We start from the raw sequence: 17060 nt of genomic DNA, 5'->3' as shown, positions 1-17060 counted from the left end.
TTACCAAGAATAGTTTCCCTTCCCTGGGCTCTATTATTCATAGCAGATATTCTCTGGGCTCGGATCAGATGTGAAAAGTCAGTTTGAAAAAATCCTGAAGGAAACACCATGAGTTGAGAATCACAGGCTTAGTTTGCTTGGGGTTGGGATGAGGGGAAATGGCTTTTGAACAAAGTATGGACTAAGCAGTCCTTCTTGCAATCAACTCCACATTATGATTTTATGTTTGCATAAAAAGAAATAATTCAAATAAACCAAATACATAAACATAACTTACTTTATTATTTGGCAACATACAGTGTAACAAAAATATTAACATATTATTTGGCAACATACAGTGTAACAAAAATATTAACATATTATTTGGCAACATACAGTGTAACAAAAATATTAAGTTTGGCAACATACAGTGTAACAAAAATATTAACATATTATTTGGCAACATACAGTGTAACAAATAATAAATACTAAAAATAAATACTCAGTTTGAATTTTTCCTTGTCTTAAAGTGCGTTGGCAGCAGTTCTTCGGAAGACAAAATAATATAGGCTTAATTGAACAATGCCAGTAAGTAGTAAGGCTGGATGCAGGGCTTCTCTTGTTCTTTGCTACTGCATTTTCTCCCCTGGTCACTGGCAGCCAATCCAGAAGTTGCTTTTGTTTATGCCAATAAACCTTTTGCTTTTGCTGTAAAACTCATATTGCTTTGAGCCACTGAATAAATACAAATGTCCTAAAAGAAAAACAAGAAGAGTCAAGCTGTTGAATCTAATGGCATGGTTAGGGCTTTTTTTTTAGCTGGAACGCGGTGGAACGGAGTTCCAGAACCTCTTGAAAATGGTCACATGGCTGGTGGCCCCGCCCCCTGATCTCCAGGGCAGTGTGGAGGGCAATCTAAATTCTCCTCTGTCTGGAGATCAGGGGGCGGGGCCCACCAGCCATGTGACCATTTTCTCTGCGGGCAACCCACTGAGTTCCACCACCTTTTTTCCCAGAAAAAAAGCCCTGGACATGGTCAACTTTCAAATCCTATTATACAGTTTCCTTCTTTCTATCCTGCATCCACCCAATGTCACCCTCTAATTTTCCATTTTCCAGGCTTTCCCTATCTTTAGTACATTCCTTATCAAACCTAGTTTAGTATGATCTTTCTAGAAAGAACGCAGTCCAAGCATGTTAGCAAGCCCTCTGGACTGGCAGGTGTGTATTTTCAAAGACCCTGTCCAGATTGGTGCCATTTTCCATCCATCAGCATCTCACAATTGCCAGACCACAGAAGGTTTCTTTAAAATCGATCTATGCCAAAATCTACAAGAACCTCTGAATTCCCAGGTATCACTTTTTTTAAAAAAGATGTCTCTCTAGTTCTTCTCATTGCAGGAATATAAGGGATGGACCTTTCCACATGTCCTGCATCAAAAAGGGGCTAGATACTTCTTTTTTTTTAAAGGAACTTAGAAATTCATAAGAACTAGTAGATCACAGCAACAGATCATTATAACATTACTGAGCAATAGCACAATAGCAATTACCAATTTTTAAAATTATTATCCCTACAATACAGCTGGGGAGCTGGGGCTGAGAGAAGTGGCTGACCCAAGGCTACCTGCTGAGTTCATGGCAGAAGTGGAACTAGCAGAGTGCTGATTCACAGCCCAGACACTTAACCACTATGCTACAGCAGCTCTCTGGCATCTGTGTCAGAGAGGCTGCTCTGACATCAGTATGAATGGCAGGGCAAGACTGAGTCCTCGCCATTATTATGAAAGATCTTTTAAAAATGCTAATCTGTGGGAACTGTCTTCCGCTTACCATTATGTTGTAAAGCAGCATCCACAGTGGAGCCAATATCAGGGAAATCAACGGCTATCTTTCGGGGATAGCTCTTCTCTATAGAATTCTTGGTTTCATCATATCTAAAGAAAGAAATGGGCTAGAAATCAGTGGAGCTGAGAAGACGACATGCTAACTGTAGGTGTCAGCATTGTCCCAAATAACCAAATCTAATTCTTACATTTAAACTTTTTACATGTAGCGAGAAGAGCCACAAAATTGTACTTTTCAAGTAAAGCAAATGTATGCAAAATCAGCTTGATTGTTTATTTAAGAGCTTTATAAGCACTCCTTTTTCTGGGAAACAAATGAAAGTTAACATATTACTTCTTTTTTAAAAAAAAAAACAGAATTAAATTAACCAGCGGAATCTATGTAAATTTGGTTTCAGTGTAAATATTTTAGTCTTTTCCACTGTCTTTATCAGTAGAGAAAGTGTGCCCATTTTTAACATGAGCAAGCCCATCGTGGTGCATTAGTGTAGGTTAAGTGACCATTGGAGTGATGTCTTGTGTGCTGATACTGTACATGTGGCCACCTCTTTTCTTTTGAACTCTTGTGACTTCCTATTTAGAAAGGAATCAGGCTAGTCCAATGCTTTTTAATCTCAAATAAGTTTTGCTGAGCTCAGTGGAGTGTACTCCCAAAGAATTATACAATGGGTTTGGTGTGAACTAGTAAATAAAGGTTGTACCTATGGAGTGATATAATTTTCTCAATTCCAGTAGCAAAGTATTAAAAGGGTTTCTAGGACTGTCTAGTGTCAGACAAAGAATTTCCACTCACCTCCAGTACTTGCCGCTTGAAAAGAATAATGTTCTCTTTGTGTTCTTATCATAAACAGCTGCATCAATTTTCTTTACACTTCGGGGGAAGCCGAGTGTGTGGATGTTCTTCGGGAAACCTGGCTGTATAATATTGCCTTTGGTAGCCCAGTACTTCTCTCCTGTTTTTTTCAAATAGGATAGAAAAGATTGGAACCATGGATGTTTCTGTATTTTAAATCCATTCAAAGGGCATTACCCCACCCCCCACCCCCCCAAAAAGAGAATTGATGTAAAGAGGATAAGACTTTCATTCAGGGAAATAGGATTTTGGAAGAGATCAGGGCACCTCAATTACATTGTGCGCATAAAAGCTATTTAGATGTCTTTCCCTAGTTATAATAAGGACCTGAATTTCTCTGGGTGACTTTAGGGCATTTGTTCTCTTAACCTAATGTACCTCTTGTGGGGGATTTGAGTCCAAAGGCATCTTAGAAACCAACAAGATTTTCAGGATATGAGCTTTCGAGAGCCAAAGCGCATTATCATTCATCAGAGATGAATGTTGGTCATCTTTTGTGTTTTGTACTTTGTAAGTAGTTTTGAGTCCATATTGCATGAAGAAAAGTGAGTTCAAAGTGTCTCAAATAAGAACAAATTAAATTCCACAGCAGAAATTTCATTCTGGCTGACACGCGCTCTAGCTTCAGAAATGTCAGTGTCTTCAGGTTAAAAAGATACATATCAGACTTAAAATAGTTACCTTTGAAAAGAAATAATATGTCTTTATTTTCAACTTCATATGCAGCATCTATTCCACCACTCAAAGCTGGCCAGAATGCAGAAATCAGATCTTTTTCAATATTGTTTTCCGCAGGGTTCTTCCGCCACATGAAGCTGCAGGGAGAAAAAAAGAAGAAACTTTACCTCAAACTACATCAAAATTCCAACTAAAGAAGCATTTGCATGAAACCCTTGGACTCATTTTGACAGCTGATTTAGAAATCCATCCACAAAGTTCCCAGGATATAACTGACAATTAAAGGAGACTAATTATGAGTGATATGATAAGCCTCATGTTTGCCACCCATTGATGATATGTTAAATGCACATAATAGGCAGTTCAGTTAATGTATTGTGGTTGATTTTGTCTCCTGGATGAGGAAGTAATTCTGTCAGCTCCTTGGGCCGTTGTCTTTAACACAACTTTTAACACTTGACAGTCAACTTCTGCCTATTATATGAAGAAGATCATTGGGGGACATCATACCATAGCCGAGGTGACTATTACAAGCAAAGAAATGGCCAGAGGAGCAGTCTATATTTTGTGGTCAACGTGTTCGGGAGTCAAACATACTGTGCTTGGCACTCATGAACAGCCTCTGAAAACAACATTAACGTGTCAGGGATATGTTCATATTGCATCAAGCATCTTGAACAGCTGCTGAAAAAGTCTGCAGCTGCTTGTTGGTCAGAAACCGACTCACATCTGATCAAGAGATTGACTGGAAGTTGGATTCTGATTCCCCCTCCCCTCAAAAAAATTGCTACATTGCAAAGTTGTAAATCAACTGCTCTGGGTCTCCAATTGCAAAATGGAGAGGACAAAGGCATTGTTTCTTTCCTTTTCTCCGCAGCACAAGCTGATTTTTTCATAGGTGCAGGGGACACAGGAGAAATAATGTGTTTCTTTCTCCCAAACTCACGTTGAGAGCTTGGGCTGTGGATAACTGCAGCAATCCTCTGGGGTGGTCTTGGTGATTCTGGGATCGTGGCCAAAAGTCCCAGATGTGCCCCCAGAAGCACTGCCATCTTGCAGCTACCTCCCTCATCAGAGCCAAGCAAGGGGTGGCCCTTGCCCCATGCATTATGTGTGGGAGCTACTTCAGCAAAATCATGTATGATGGGCATAAGTGGCTTCTTCTCCTCCTCTTTGAGGGGGAGGTGATCAAGGTCCCTCTGAGGATGGGGCCTGGGACAACTGTTCCTGTTGCCTATTGGCTAAGACCACTCCTGCAACATCCTACTTTTCACTGCAGCACAAGGGCCGATTCCAGACGGCCCTCTGCCTCCCGAAACGTTGCGCGTCGTCGCGCGTCGTCGCGTGGAAAACGCGAAATATCGCGTTTTCTCGCACGAGTTTTGCGCGAGGTCGTGCAAAACTCGCACGAGAAAACGCGATATTTTGCGTTTTCCGCGCGATGACGCGTGACGACGCGCAACGTTTCGGGAGGCAGAGGGCCGTCTGGAATCGGCCAAGATTAGAGCAGAGTAGGGAGAAGAAAAGGGAAATCAGCTAGACTTCTGATCCTCCCCCCAAATTTCCTGCATCTCTGTACATTTGGGATACAGGAGAGTTTCCAAGATGGGAGACCAGAAGACCCCCAAATTCCAGGCAGATTGACTGGTAGTCCAGTCTTGATAGTTCTCCCCCCACCCCTCAATACTTTGCTGAGTACAGAGCAAAGTTTCCCCAAGCAGCAAATCAGAGCCTAACTCTCAATTGGCCCCTTATCAGTAGGGGACTGGCTTCTAATGGGTGTGAGTAGTTTATTCCAATGAATAGACACAAACTGGTGTGAACACCCAAATAGCCCATGGATTAATTGGTTGTCTGATTGCCAATGGTGAACAGGAAGTGAGTCGAACCAGAAGGTGTTTGAATATCCTAGTAAAGATTGTTGTTCCCATAGCTTTGAGGATATTTTAAAAAATACACTGAACTAGTGTCTTGAAGAAGTTTGGACTTGTTTACCTGTCTTTAAAGAATAAAGTTTCTCCTCGGAGAGTGGCAGCAGCATCAAAAGTCAGGTGAGGGTTGCATAAATCTGTTGCCTGTTCTTGTAGGTGTGTTGGTGATCCAGAGCCTGATGGCTGACCATCACCACCAGCTTCTTCAGGGGGTCCTTGAAAAAGAGGCAAAGAGAAGGGCTGAAGAACAATTGCACAGCTCAGAGAACTTGTTAGATGATACATCAAGACACAAGATTAATCTCAGTGAAGCTCTGCCAAGTTCCATTAGGTGATGATCTGACACACTATTTTGTTCCTTAAATCTTGTGCAATTCATAAACCTCTGAGTTAGTCTGGGAGGATCCAGAATCCCCCAGGACTTAAGAATGCCTAACAGGAAGAAAGAAGTGTCACACTTTCTGCACAATTCTATGCATATTTTATTCAGTCCTACTGAGTGGGCTGGGCTGGGCACAGGGCTGGTGGTCACATCTCCTAATATATTGTCCCAGAGTGGGCATCCCTAAGACAAAACATATGAGACTCATCCTCTGCTTAGAATTTCACTGGGAGTGAGGGAACCTGAGCTGTATTGTTTGATGGCATTTTTAAAAATTTGAGCTGGCTTTGGAGGCCTGCCTGAATCAGCTTGTAAAGAGCTGGGGCATTGTGGATTGTGGTATCCACCCCCACCCCCCCTGTTCTGCTTGGATTCTGTAATAGGCTACCGTTTACTTGTCTTTCTTAAATCAGATCAGGCTACTCAGTTGATGACTTGCATGTGTGAATGGGGCATCCCGCATCTAATACCATAAAGGGAATGTTCTTATCAGCCTCGAATGCCTTCAAATCCATTGCTCTTATATGGAATCCATCCACTTTTGAGGCAGGAATCTGTGCTTACCATAAAGAGACTGGATGCCCTCGATGTCATCTTGGTGGAGTTTGACCTTTGCAGGGTCTGAACGTATGTATTTTGGAAACATCAGAGCTTCCTTGACATTGGTGTGGGAGAGACCTAGAGAGTGGCCAAACTCATGGGCAGCAACGTGAAAAAGATTGATTCCTAAAAAGAATGAGGAAAAGCATGAATGGCGGTGAGATGACTTTGGCTGTATGGAAGTGAAAATTATATATCAGCCTTATGTACAATATCAGACATGCTTTGTGTAAGGTTTCAAAAGCCACATATTCTCTTTCTCCCTTCAGAGATACACATCTTGAATTAAGAAAGGCTTGTAAGCTTTAATGCCATAAAAGCAGAGCACTGGTTTTTTTCCCCATCATAAAGATTCCCATAAAGAACTGAAGAGACTTTTTCAAGAGAATAGATACGAACAGCCGCGTTACATTAAGTCTGACACATGGCTTACTATAAAACCAATTAGAATTGTTGCCACAGATAAATCATCCTCATTAGCCTTATTCTACCAAGAGGGTTGCTGTGGGAAGGAAACCCTATGTGGGAATTTACCCACTCAACTTTTCCAACAAAGGAACCATCTATGTGGTTTGAGCCCAAGGTAACTATGACAGGGAAAATTCTCTGGATAACCTGTGGCTGCTATGAGCCCAAGCCACAAGGCTGAATCTTGCTTCAAGCACCTGACTCCAAGAGTCACTCTAATTGTTACTTCATGAGTTCTCCACAGAGCTAAACCCAGGTTTATACAAACACACAGCAGTTTTGGGGAATGGCTTGGATAAAAAGAAAGGTGAGCCCAAAGGGTCTCAGAAAGCTGCTGCCAAGGAAGCGAGAGCCCCTGCCTTTCTCCCAAGAGTGCGGGGGGGGGGGGAGTTTCCCATTTTGTCCGTTCCACGTGGAAGTATTTTATGCATGTGAGGCAGCAAAAATAGGGAAACTGTCCCCTCCACACTGTTTTCGTAGAGAGGGGGAAAATTGGGAGAAAGGCAGGAGCTCTTCTTCCTCCGGCGGCAGCTTTCCAAGCCCTTTTTTTAAATGCAAGCCATTCCCCAAAGCTACTGTGTGTTTGGGCAACCCCAGGTTGGCTTTGTGGAGAACTTGTGAAGGAAATAACAATTAGAGTGACCCAAGAGGTTCATCCAATTCAGTTTCTTGGAGGCAGTCTCCACACCAGTGTGGGATGTGAGCAGGCCCTGAGTTTCTGCATACATGTAAAAAGGGGACATTGTTTCTGTTATTAGAAACACTGTGTGATAGCAGTCTAGGCTGAGAACATGCTTGGAATAAGTATTACTAATTTTAGCAGAACAAAGGCTGAAGTCCTTGTGTTGACTTCAGTGGCCCTATGAGGCTGCCTTATCCTGCATCAGAACATTGGTCCATTGAGTTCAGTAGATATGTCAAACTTCAAAAGTCAGTCTCATGGTTGTTTTTGTCAAAGTGTCTGATAAATCTATAAATGTATAGATATTTTTACACCCTGATGGATAAATGGTATTTCTGTCTGAAAATTTTGCAGTAAAAGGATTTTACCATCTAATAGCTGCTACAAGAACCTACAAAATGGAATGCATAAATGCCAAAGACTTGAAAATACCTGTTGCATCCTTTGTCCAGTCTTCATCTTCATCAAAATGAACGTATCCACCATGAGCTGGTGAAAAGGCATGTCCCACCTCTCCATTGGGCCCATCAAAACGAGGGTCAAAGGGAATCTTGCTGTGTTCTTGAAAAATCAAAGGGGGGGGGGAATCTGAAACTCTTTCTATTCAGAAAATCAGGTAAACCTGCCTATAATTTTTTCTGATTTACTTACCTCCAGCACCAAATAAGATTAATATATCTGCAGAGTCCCCTGATACCATTGTGAAGGTTAGGGGGGTCACATCACTCCACACTTTCCATGCTCTCCTGATGGCCTCTTCTACATCAGCACGAGCCATGTCTGGCGTGTAATTCTGAAGACTTTAAAACAAGCAAATAGCAGCAAAGGAAATGAATATTTGATCTAAAAGGAACAACAGATTCTGAGAGAACTGGGACCCATTTCCAACCTAGTATATGCCAGTAGCCCATTGGCCTGCACTCAGTACCTACTTCCTTGCTCAGCCATGAAGCTTGAGTAGGTAGCAGTGGCCAGTTCAAGATCTCCCAAGTAATATGACCAATAGGTTTCCTATGAGAATAAAATGGGGACATTCCGGCATATGGTCCCTGATGATGCTTGAAAGTATAGTGGGATAAAAGTGCAGCTGAACATCCTCCTCCAACTGTGAAAATCTGGAGGAAGACTAATAATAGTAGAAAGTTGGGAAATTTGTCCACTATGACTAATTTCACCAAGAAAACTCCCCAGGCTAAAAATGGGTACCTTGTACATCCACCTGTTACTACATGTATTTGATTTTTTTTCTGGATTAATATTTTTTCAACTGGCAGGGTCCTGGATGTAGTAAGCTAATTTTATTCATGGCTTTCATTTTTTTGTATTAACCATTATTTTATTTGAATTTATTAATTTTTCTTCATTTATACCCCACCTTTCTTCCCCATGGGGACCCAAAGTGGCTTACTTCCTTCTCCTCACCTCCATTTTTTCTCTCACAAGAACTCTGTGAGGTAGTTTAGGTAGAGAGTGTGTGATAGGCCCAAAGGCACCTAGCAAGATTGCATGGCAGAATGGGGAACTTGAACCTGGGCCATCTGGATCCTAGTCTGCCACTCCAGCCTCTATGCCACACAGACACATTAATTAGAGACAGGGCTTTTTTTCTGGGAGAAGAGGTGGTAGAACTCAGTGGTGGAACTTAAGTCCGCACAATGATGTCACTTTGGGTCAGCTGGAACAAGGGGAGTTTTTAAAGTTTAAATTGCCCTTAGCAAAAATGGTCACATGGCCAGTGGCCCCACCCCCTGATCTCCAGACAGAGGGGAGTTTAGATTGTTTAGTGGCACAGAGGGCAATCTAAACTCCCCTCTGTCTGGAGATCAGGAGGCGGGGCCACCAGCCATGTGACCATTTTCAAGAGGTGCCAGAACTCCGTTCCACCGCGTTCCCACTGAAAAAAGCCCTGGTTAGAGATAATCGTTATCATCATCCATTGGTTGTCTTGGTCTAATTATAAACAGTTTTGTATCCCTTTTAGCATTATTCCTTTCCATGGTGAATGCACAATGACAAAGAAAGTAAAGACTGCCTGTCTAGTTTCCTCCTCTGGCTCAAGGAAGCAGGAGGAAAATGGGAAGAGTTACATTGCTTCTCTCCCCGCCCAACTCTAGATGCCCCACAAAGGGTATGCCACTCTCTCCAAGTTTGCAACCTTTCTTGTAACTATGCCATGCCATATCATACCATACCATAACGTCCACCTTTTTAAAAAAAAAGCCAGAAATGCAGCTCAAGAAAGCATATTGAACTCTTACCTATATGTCAGGTCTTTCTTTGGCCATTTTGGAGATAGCGGAAAGGTTTTGAATCCTTCTATATCAGGAACCCCACATCTGGGAGCTTTCATTTCATCCAACGTGGTAGAATCTAATTTGCCTGTCACTTTCAGTCCGAAGAATTCCTGCATTTGTCGTAGTTTGTTGACGTCAATGTTATTGTGTTTGCTTCGAAAGACAGGCATTTCTTCGGGTTCAGGGTAATAGCTGTTGAGGTATTTCTGATAAGAAGAACAGATATATTTGATTGCTTTAAGCATTTTTTACATGTATTCTTTTATTTTTAAAAACTTGCTTTTAAATTTTTTGCCTTTGTGGTCAATATATTTTCCATGCAGAAGGCCATTTATTTTGGAACATTTCTGAGTCAGGCTCTCCCAAAATATACATCTGGCATCATCATCTTTGGCAGCCTTTTCGACATCAGGCAAAGATACTGTTATTAAATTGTCTCTAAAGAAGATCACTTAGAAATATTACACAACGGACCCTTGATCTTGTCTTATCCTGATTCTGTTCTTTGATTTTGACTTTGTTGTTTATAACTTTTAAATCTTGTTTCTATTCTTGTGAGCTTCTTCAAACTGCAGTTGAAAGGCAAGATTCATATAGCTGTAATAAATAATTTCTATACTATATAGAATGATTCCATCTATTTTGCAGGTGTGCAGAAGGTCCCAGGTTCAATCCTTGGCATCTCCGGACAAAAGGAGATATGTTAAGTGATATGAAAGACCTGTACCTGAGATGCTGCCAGTCAGAGTAGGCAATACTGATCTTCAGAGACCAGTGGTCTAATTCAGTATAAGGCAGATTCATGTGCACAGGTGAGGAAACTGAAGACAACAAACCTATTACCTGCACAAATCTTATCAGCTTACATTGCAGCTGACATTGAGGGCCAAACTAGTGACACCTGACACTAGTTGGACACTTGTCAGCTTCCCTCAAGTTTTGATGGGAAATGTAGGCAGCTTGGTGGAATGTTGGACAAGTGACAGTTGAAAAGTCCATTGGACAGCAATCAGAGAGCCAAGCTGCGAGACCAGGATGCCTCCATTTCCCATCAAAACTTGAGGAAAGCTGACAAGTGTCCAACTAGTGTCAGGCATCACTTGTAGTTTGGCCCTGAGCCTAAATCCTCCTCCTCTTACACAGGATCACACTGGGATAATTTTAAAGCAATATATTTAGAGACTGACTACCCATTCCTAATTGGTCTACTTCTCTGCTCAATAAATCTGCTAATGCTCCTTACCTGGGCAAGCTGCGTGTCCTCTTCTGTGGCTTGTTCAGTCTGTGGAAGGATGGGCAAAGTCCACGAAAGCACTCCACAGAACCCAATCATGAGTAAGAAACTTTTCATGTCTGCCTTCTCTTCTTCACACCAGCCTCAAAACTCTTCCGTCTCTGCCAGTTGATCTGTTAATGTGCCGCACATTCCCTCATATATATACTTCATGTTTGTACTATAAAATCAACAGATGTATGACTCATAGCATTAGAACATCCTCTGACTTGTCAGCCACAGAAAATAATTTCAGAATAAATGAAATGTAACCTAACTTCTCAAATCCCTGATTTGGCAGTCACTAAAAATGAGACTGGAATTATAATTCTACTTGTTTTTGGTTTATATTTTTGTATTCTAGAAAATGAAGTATTCAGACAATCTGAAACACTGTTTTCTAGGAGGACTTTTTAAATAGTTTTGATGGACTTTCAAAGAGAATGAAATTATCCCCTACCAAAAATAAAGGTAGGAATGACCCAACCCACAATGACAAAATAATATGAAGTGTATAACAATCTTTCCCAGCCTATCACCGGACAACCTTTAATAAGGCTTAGGCTGTTAAAATATTTTTATTTCAACCTACTATCTACTAACAATTTAAAATACAGAAGGAAAGACTACGTATTTCTACTGCTACTATTTTTAATAATTATAAGTGTTTTTAGAATTGTGCTGTATGTGACTTGGTTATATATATATATATATATATATATATAACATTAATGTTATGCAAACAAGCATTAATGATGTAAAAATAAAATTCTTCTCAATTAATACCAGAGTCTCCTGACACAGGACAAATTCTGGGGATATTTCTGTTATGGGAAACATTTAATTAACTTGTGAACGTTGACGTTTCTTGATCATTTATTAGAAAGCCAGCAGAAATGTTAGGAATATTCTGACAATTATTACTAAAACTCATGGTCAACGAAGTTGTCATGATTGCCATTTGTTGGTACAGAATGACATTTTGTGCCTCTGTTATAAAGTTTCTAAATTAATTAGTATATGTTAAGAAATGTACTATTAATTCATTAGTATATGTTAAGAAGAAAAGAACCTCGTGGTGTGGAGTGGTAAGCTGCTTACAACTAGAGATGGGCACAAACAGAAAAAAAACCAGAACATGATGTTCATTGTTCGGGGCCATCCTAGAACAGGGACTCACGAATAACCATGAACATGACCCTGTTCATGAACATGTTCATGGTTGGCTGTTTGTAGGGGGCAGCAGGCTCTCCTCCAGCCATCATCCAAGTTTGGTCAATCAATCAAGTACCTTTAATGGCATACAGAAGTTTGGTCAAGATACCTACTGCGCCACTCCCAGAAACCTGACCTGAGCAGGCACCAGGAAAGGTACCAATAATAAATAATAGCTTGGCCCCAGAGCCTGGCAGCAGCCCTGGAACCTAAGGGTGGGTAGATCCCTACCACACCACTCCCAGAAACCCTACCTGAGCAGGCAGCAGGAAAGGTACCAATAGTAAATAATAACTTGACCCCAGAGCCTGGCAACGGTACTGGAACCTGAAGGGGTAGATTCCTATCCCACCACACACAAAGAAAATTCAAGCTCCAATGCACTCTCCCTGTCTCTCTATCAAAATGCCAACAGCAGCTGTCTCTCCTCTCCACTGTCTGCAAAGTGAGCTGGGAGCCCCCCCTCCCCCATTGTTGTTGCTCTCTTGTAACAAATTTGGAGTTCCACACTTGGAAGGAATACCTGCCTATCAAGCTAAATTGGGCTTAGATTGGGGTTTCCAGGGCAACAGCAGGAGTTCAGACAGAGTTCAGACAATCCCTGCCTACGTTGCCAAAGAAATTGATTGCAGGTGCCAGACTGGCTTGACGAATAGCAATGGACAAGCTTGCAATGACCACCTGTTCGTTTAGAATGCGGCCTCATGAACAGCTTGTTCTTGAACAGCAGATTGGGCTGTTTGTGGCTTTTTTTTGGTTCGTATTGCTGTTCATGCCCATCTCTACTCATGACCTGAGTTCAATCCTGGCGGAAGCCAGGTTCAGGTAGCCAGCTCAAGGTTGACTCAGCCTTCCATCCTTCCGAGGTCGGTAAAATAAGTACCCAGTTTCCTGGGGGTAAAGTGTAGATGACTGGGAAAGCCAATGGCAAACCACCCCGTAAAAAGTCTGCCAAGAAAACTTTGTGATGCTACATCCCCCATCGGTCAGTAATGACTCGGTGCTTGCACAGGGGACTAACTTTTCCTCTTTATGTTAAGAAGCACCAGCAATGTTATTGTGAACAGGTCTGCTCAGAGTCCTACTCGTCTACCCAACAGGGCTTAATCCTTGGGAAATGTTTTTAGGACTGCAGTACAGGTTTTTTTTAAAGTAATAACCAAACTCTACCCTTTCCCTATCATTTGCCAGTAAATATTAGCATTTACCAGGAGATGCTGGGAAATGTCCAAAACTGAACAAATTAGTGCACTTTTTCAGACTTTTTCTTCCATGTTTGATGACTTCATTTAACAGCATTGAAAGAATTGTGAGTTGCATTGAGTTCATATTATTTTAGCCTCTTCTGCTCCCAAACTCCTATCTTATACTCTTCACTCTATATTTTGTTGTTGCGGATAAAACATGAGAATGGGTGGGAGGAGAGAGAACATTGACAATGAGGAAACGATATGAAATTGCCAGGAAAAGAAGCTGATAGAACTACTTTCTTTTCAAAAATGGAAAAATGCACCCAATAGGCCTCATCCGTTGCTTTTCTAAAGATAACACAGTAATAGAATTGCCATTAATTTAATTTGTTACATTCATTTCCTACGACCAGGCATTAGGGTTCAGAGCATGCAAGGTGAATTGATGGGAGGAAAAATTTGAAACTAACATAGAAACTTTTCAGTCATCAAAGTCAAACAGATCTTGTAACAAACTAGAATTTGGGGTGAACTGTAATGAAATGAATATAAGAATAAGAAGGAACACAGTGAGTGTAACAAAGTTTTTCAAATGAAAACAATTAGAAAAGAACAAGAAAGGAATATGTATATCCCAGGTTAGAAGAATGAGATAGATGTAAGGAGACAGGGGGTGCTGAAACAATTTCATCTGAAGTCTAAGGAGACAGGGGATGTTGAAACAATTTCAGCTGAAGTCTATGATTGGCAAGGCAAGGTGCTATGAGTAAATTTAGTCATTTGTGCCCAGTAACAGAAAGCTTCTATATGCCCTTTAAAACTCTCAGGCTGATTCCACACACATTGGATAATGCACTTTCAATGCACTTTATCAATCATTTGAGGTGGATTTTTTGTTCCGTACATAAAAAAATCCGTTCCAAATTATCTATAAAGAGGATTTGAAGTGCATTATCCAATGTGTGCAGTCAGTTTGAACCTGTTATTACGGCCACGCAGTAACAAGCAGCATGATATGTGACTAAAGTTCACTTCTTTTTTTAAAAAGCTGAAAGAAGCAGGAGGGGGCCAGTTTCAATAGATGCACGACATTGGAAAGTGGACACTTTTTTGCTGGAAGTGTCTCTGAATCTGTTATGCAATCTAAAGATGCCCAATGAGTTTCTTTGTGGTGCAGGGCATATATTCTGCACTTGATCAAAGGAACCTTCTTTTTTATTGTTTTACACATTGCAAAACTAAGACTTGTCTCACACCAAAACCCCCTTATGATGGTAGTCTTAAAAAATTATAATGTTTTTACCTTGAATACTATGGGCTATAGTCTACTAACTGTGGTTCAGTCCATCCAACAATTATGTTTATAAAAGTCAATGGAACAAAGTCTTTGATGAATAGCAACTTGCTTGGACCTGCCAGCCAGTTTCTTTACAAATTTCCAACTAATTGTATATTTTGATTCATATATATGCGCACACCTATGCAAACAAAATTACTTCTGAAGCATGACAAAAGAAAGGTCCATAGTCACACAAACCTCATGTTCTAATTGTTTGCTGCCATCCTAATTGTGGTTTTATACAACATTCTATGAGCAGAGGCCAATAAACACAGGCTTGTTCCTGCAGGAAAGTCTGCTGAAAAACGTGCCTTTAACTGTGTCATATGTGGGTGATCCATCCTCTTCCCGGCATATCTGCTCTGGGAAATGTGAAGAACATAAACAAGCATTTAGTAGCTGCAACACTGTGTAGAAATGAAACACGTAGCTCTGCATCTAACTCACAACTTCATGGAAATCAAATCAGCTTGCAATGCACACCTAAGCGGGGTTAACTTACATCCTTCAAAGTTCATTGACTTCAATAGACTTCAAAAAGTGTGACTCTGTTTAGGATTGCACTGTCCATATGCAGAACCTTTGATTACTGGAAATACAACATTGCATGATTCCTATTCCCACGTCATGTGTGATTTGAAGTTCCTAGGAAAGATTCTAGAAGGCCTTTTCTGGTGAAGATGAATAACTGGAGCCTGGAGATATTCCTCCTTCCCTTTCTTCCACATCTCCACACCCTGATTCAAGCAAAGAGATCCATGTGCAGAAATAGCTTTCCATACATTTGTTGGCTAAGGAGCCGCAAAAGTAAAATAGAATATACATTTAAATGTGCCGCCAAAAGCTGATGCTGTCTGTCCCTAAGGCATTGTTTTCAATGGGCTATACATTCCGAGGCACATCTGAGACCATCTCAGCAAGCAGTCATTGGCTGTGCAGGATGTGCAACACCCTCAGCTTCATATTTTCTAAACCCAACTTCATCTCTATACCTAGCAAACATGGGATGGTTATTTCAGCACAAACATCACACTGCATTGTTTCCAAAGGAATGCACAGTTAGATAGGCTTCAATTGTCAATTCCACTGAAACTACAGATAGGCCATTTCAGCTCTGATGTGTATTCAGTTGTGCCTCCAGCTGCATATGTGATTTCTTTTGCCCTCTCCCAAATTGATTTCAGTGGAGTAAGAATTTGGTTGTATGCAAAGTGTTCTTCCACCACTTTGGGGGTTGTTTGGGGACATGGTCATTTCTGTATTTATTTTATTTAATCCCCTCCTCCCTCCTTCTTATATAGGTCTAGGCTGATGTTGGGGCTGGAGCTGGAATTGCTCCTGCCAGAAAGAAAGGCAGTGGTTTGTGCAGACCAGTATCGCCTCTGACTCCCCCAGTGCCTCGGACATTCTTTCTGATGTGTTCAAGGGGCTGTGCATCTGTGCCCCCTGGGAAATGTAGTTCCAGGATGCCTAACTTAAGCAGTAGTTGGGATGGGCTGATAGCACTGATGGCAACAGCTTTGGCATGGGATTTATCCCTGGGCCACATAGAAAAGGGCAGGAGGCAGAAAGTTTGCCTATCACATTCCTCATTGACACAGTGACCTCTTAACTTGATAGAGGTATATGACTTTGCTTAGGACAGGGCTTTTACTCATCTAGAAGAACTAGTTGACAAGTCAGGTTAACCGATTAGCACAGTTGTGCAAAGTATATCACAAACATCTATCAGTACAATCCTAAGCAGAGTTATGCCCTTCAAAGTTCACTGAAGTCAATGATCTTATAATGGTATGACTCTGCTTAGGATTACACTATAAATCAATACTCCTTACAATAACCAAATAAGGCAGGACAGTTCAGTGATGGTTCAGTATTTGCAAAAGACACACAGAAAAATAAAGTTACTTGGCAATTCCTGTTTTCTCTCCATCTGAGGAGCCTATATGATTACATTTCTGATTTCTTCATAATTGAAAATGAGCAGTATTTCAAGTGACCCAAGCAAGAGAAGTCTGGGAATCAATGGTAGCCAGTGCACTTATACAGAATCAAATTGCTCCCCAGCCCCACAAGCTAGGGAACCAGCATTTAAGATAGACCTTTGGGAGCAAACCTCTTCAGTAGCAAGATGTGTGTAACTGTTGATTGGTGATTGTCTTTCAGTGCTATCCTATGTAGCATTTCACCCTTCTACACCGATTAAAGTCAATAGCAATAGTACTAGTAGCCTCAGCTGCAGCATTTCTGATTGACAACTCCAGCTTGGAAAATTCCTGGAGATTTCAGGGTGATCCCTGGAGAAGGGAGGATTGGGAAAGAGAGGGAG

The 17060-nt window shown here is 41.2% G+C and overlaps 1 protein-coding gene across 1 annotated transcript; it reads right to left on the bottom strand.

Moving 5' to 3' along the window:
* Positions 1–263: 263 nt before the first annotated feature.
* LOC129325829 (interstitial collagenase-like) lies at positions 264–11106 on the bottom strand. The gene is made up of 10 exons (XM_054973756.1): positions 10958–11106; positions 9679–9920; positions 8072–8220; positions 7853–7981; positions 6235–6396; positions 5353–5503; positions 3361–3494; positions 2620–2779; positions 1813–1916; positions 264–733 (listed from the first exon to the last, which is right to left on the bottom strand). The coding sequence occupies exons 1-10, from the start codon at positions 11063–11065 to the stop codon at positions 630–632; spliced, it is 1443 nt and encodes a 480-aa protein (XP_054829731.1). The 5' UTR covers positions 11066–11106; the 3' UTR covers positions 264–629.
* Between the last annotated feature and the right edge of the window lie 5954 nt (positions 11107–17060).

This window comes from Eublepharis macularius, chromosome 3 (genome assembly GCF_028583425.1).
Source record: "Eublepharis macularius isolate TG4126 chromosome 3, MPM_Emac_v1.0, whole genome shotgun sequence".
In the NCBI taxonomy this organism is placed as follows: Eukaryota; Metazoa; Chordata; class Lepidosauria; order Squamata; family Eublepharidae; genus Eublepharis; species Eublepharis macularius.
This window is presented reverse-complemented; position numbering and strand designations above follow the sequence as displayed.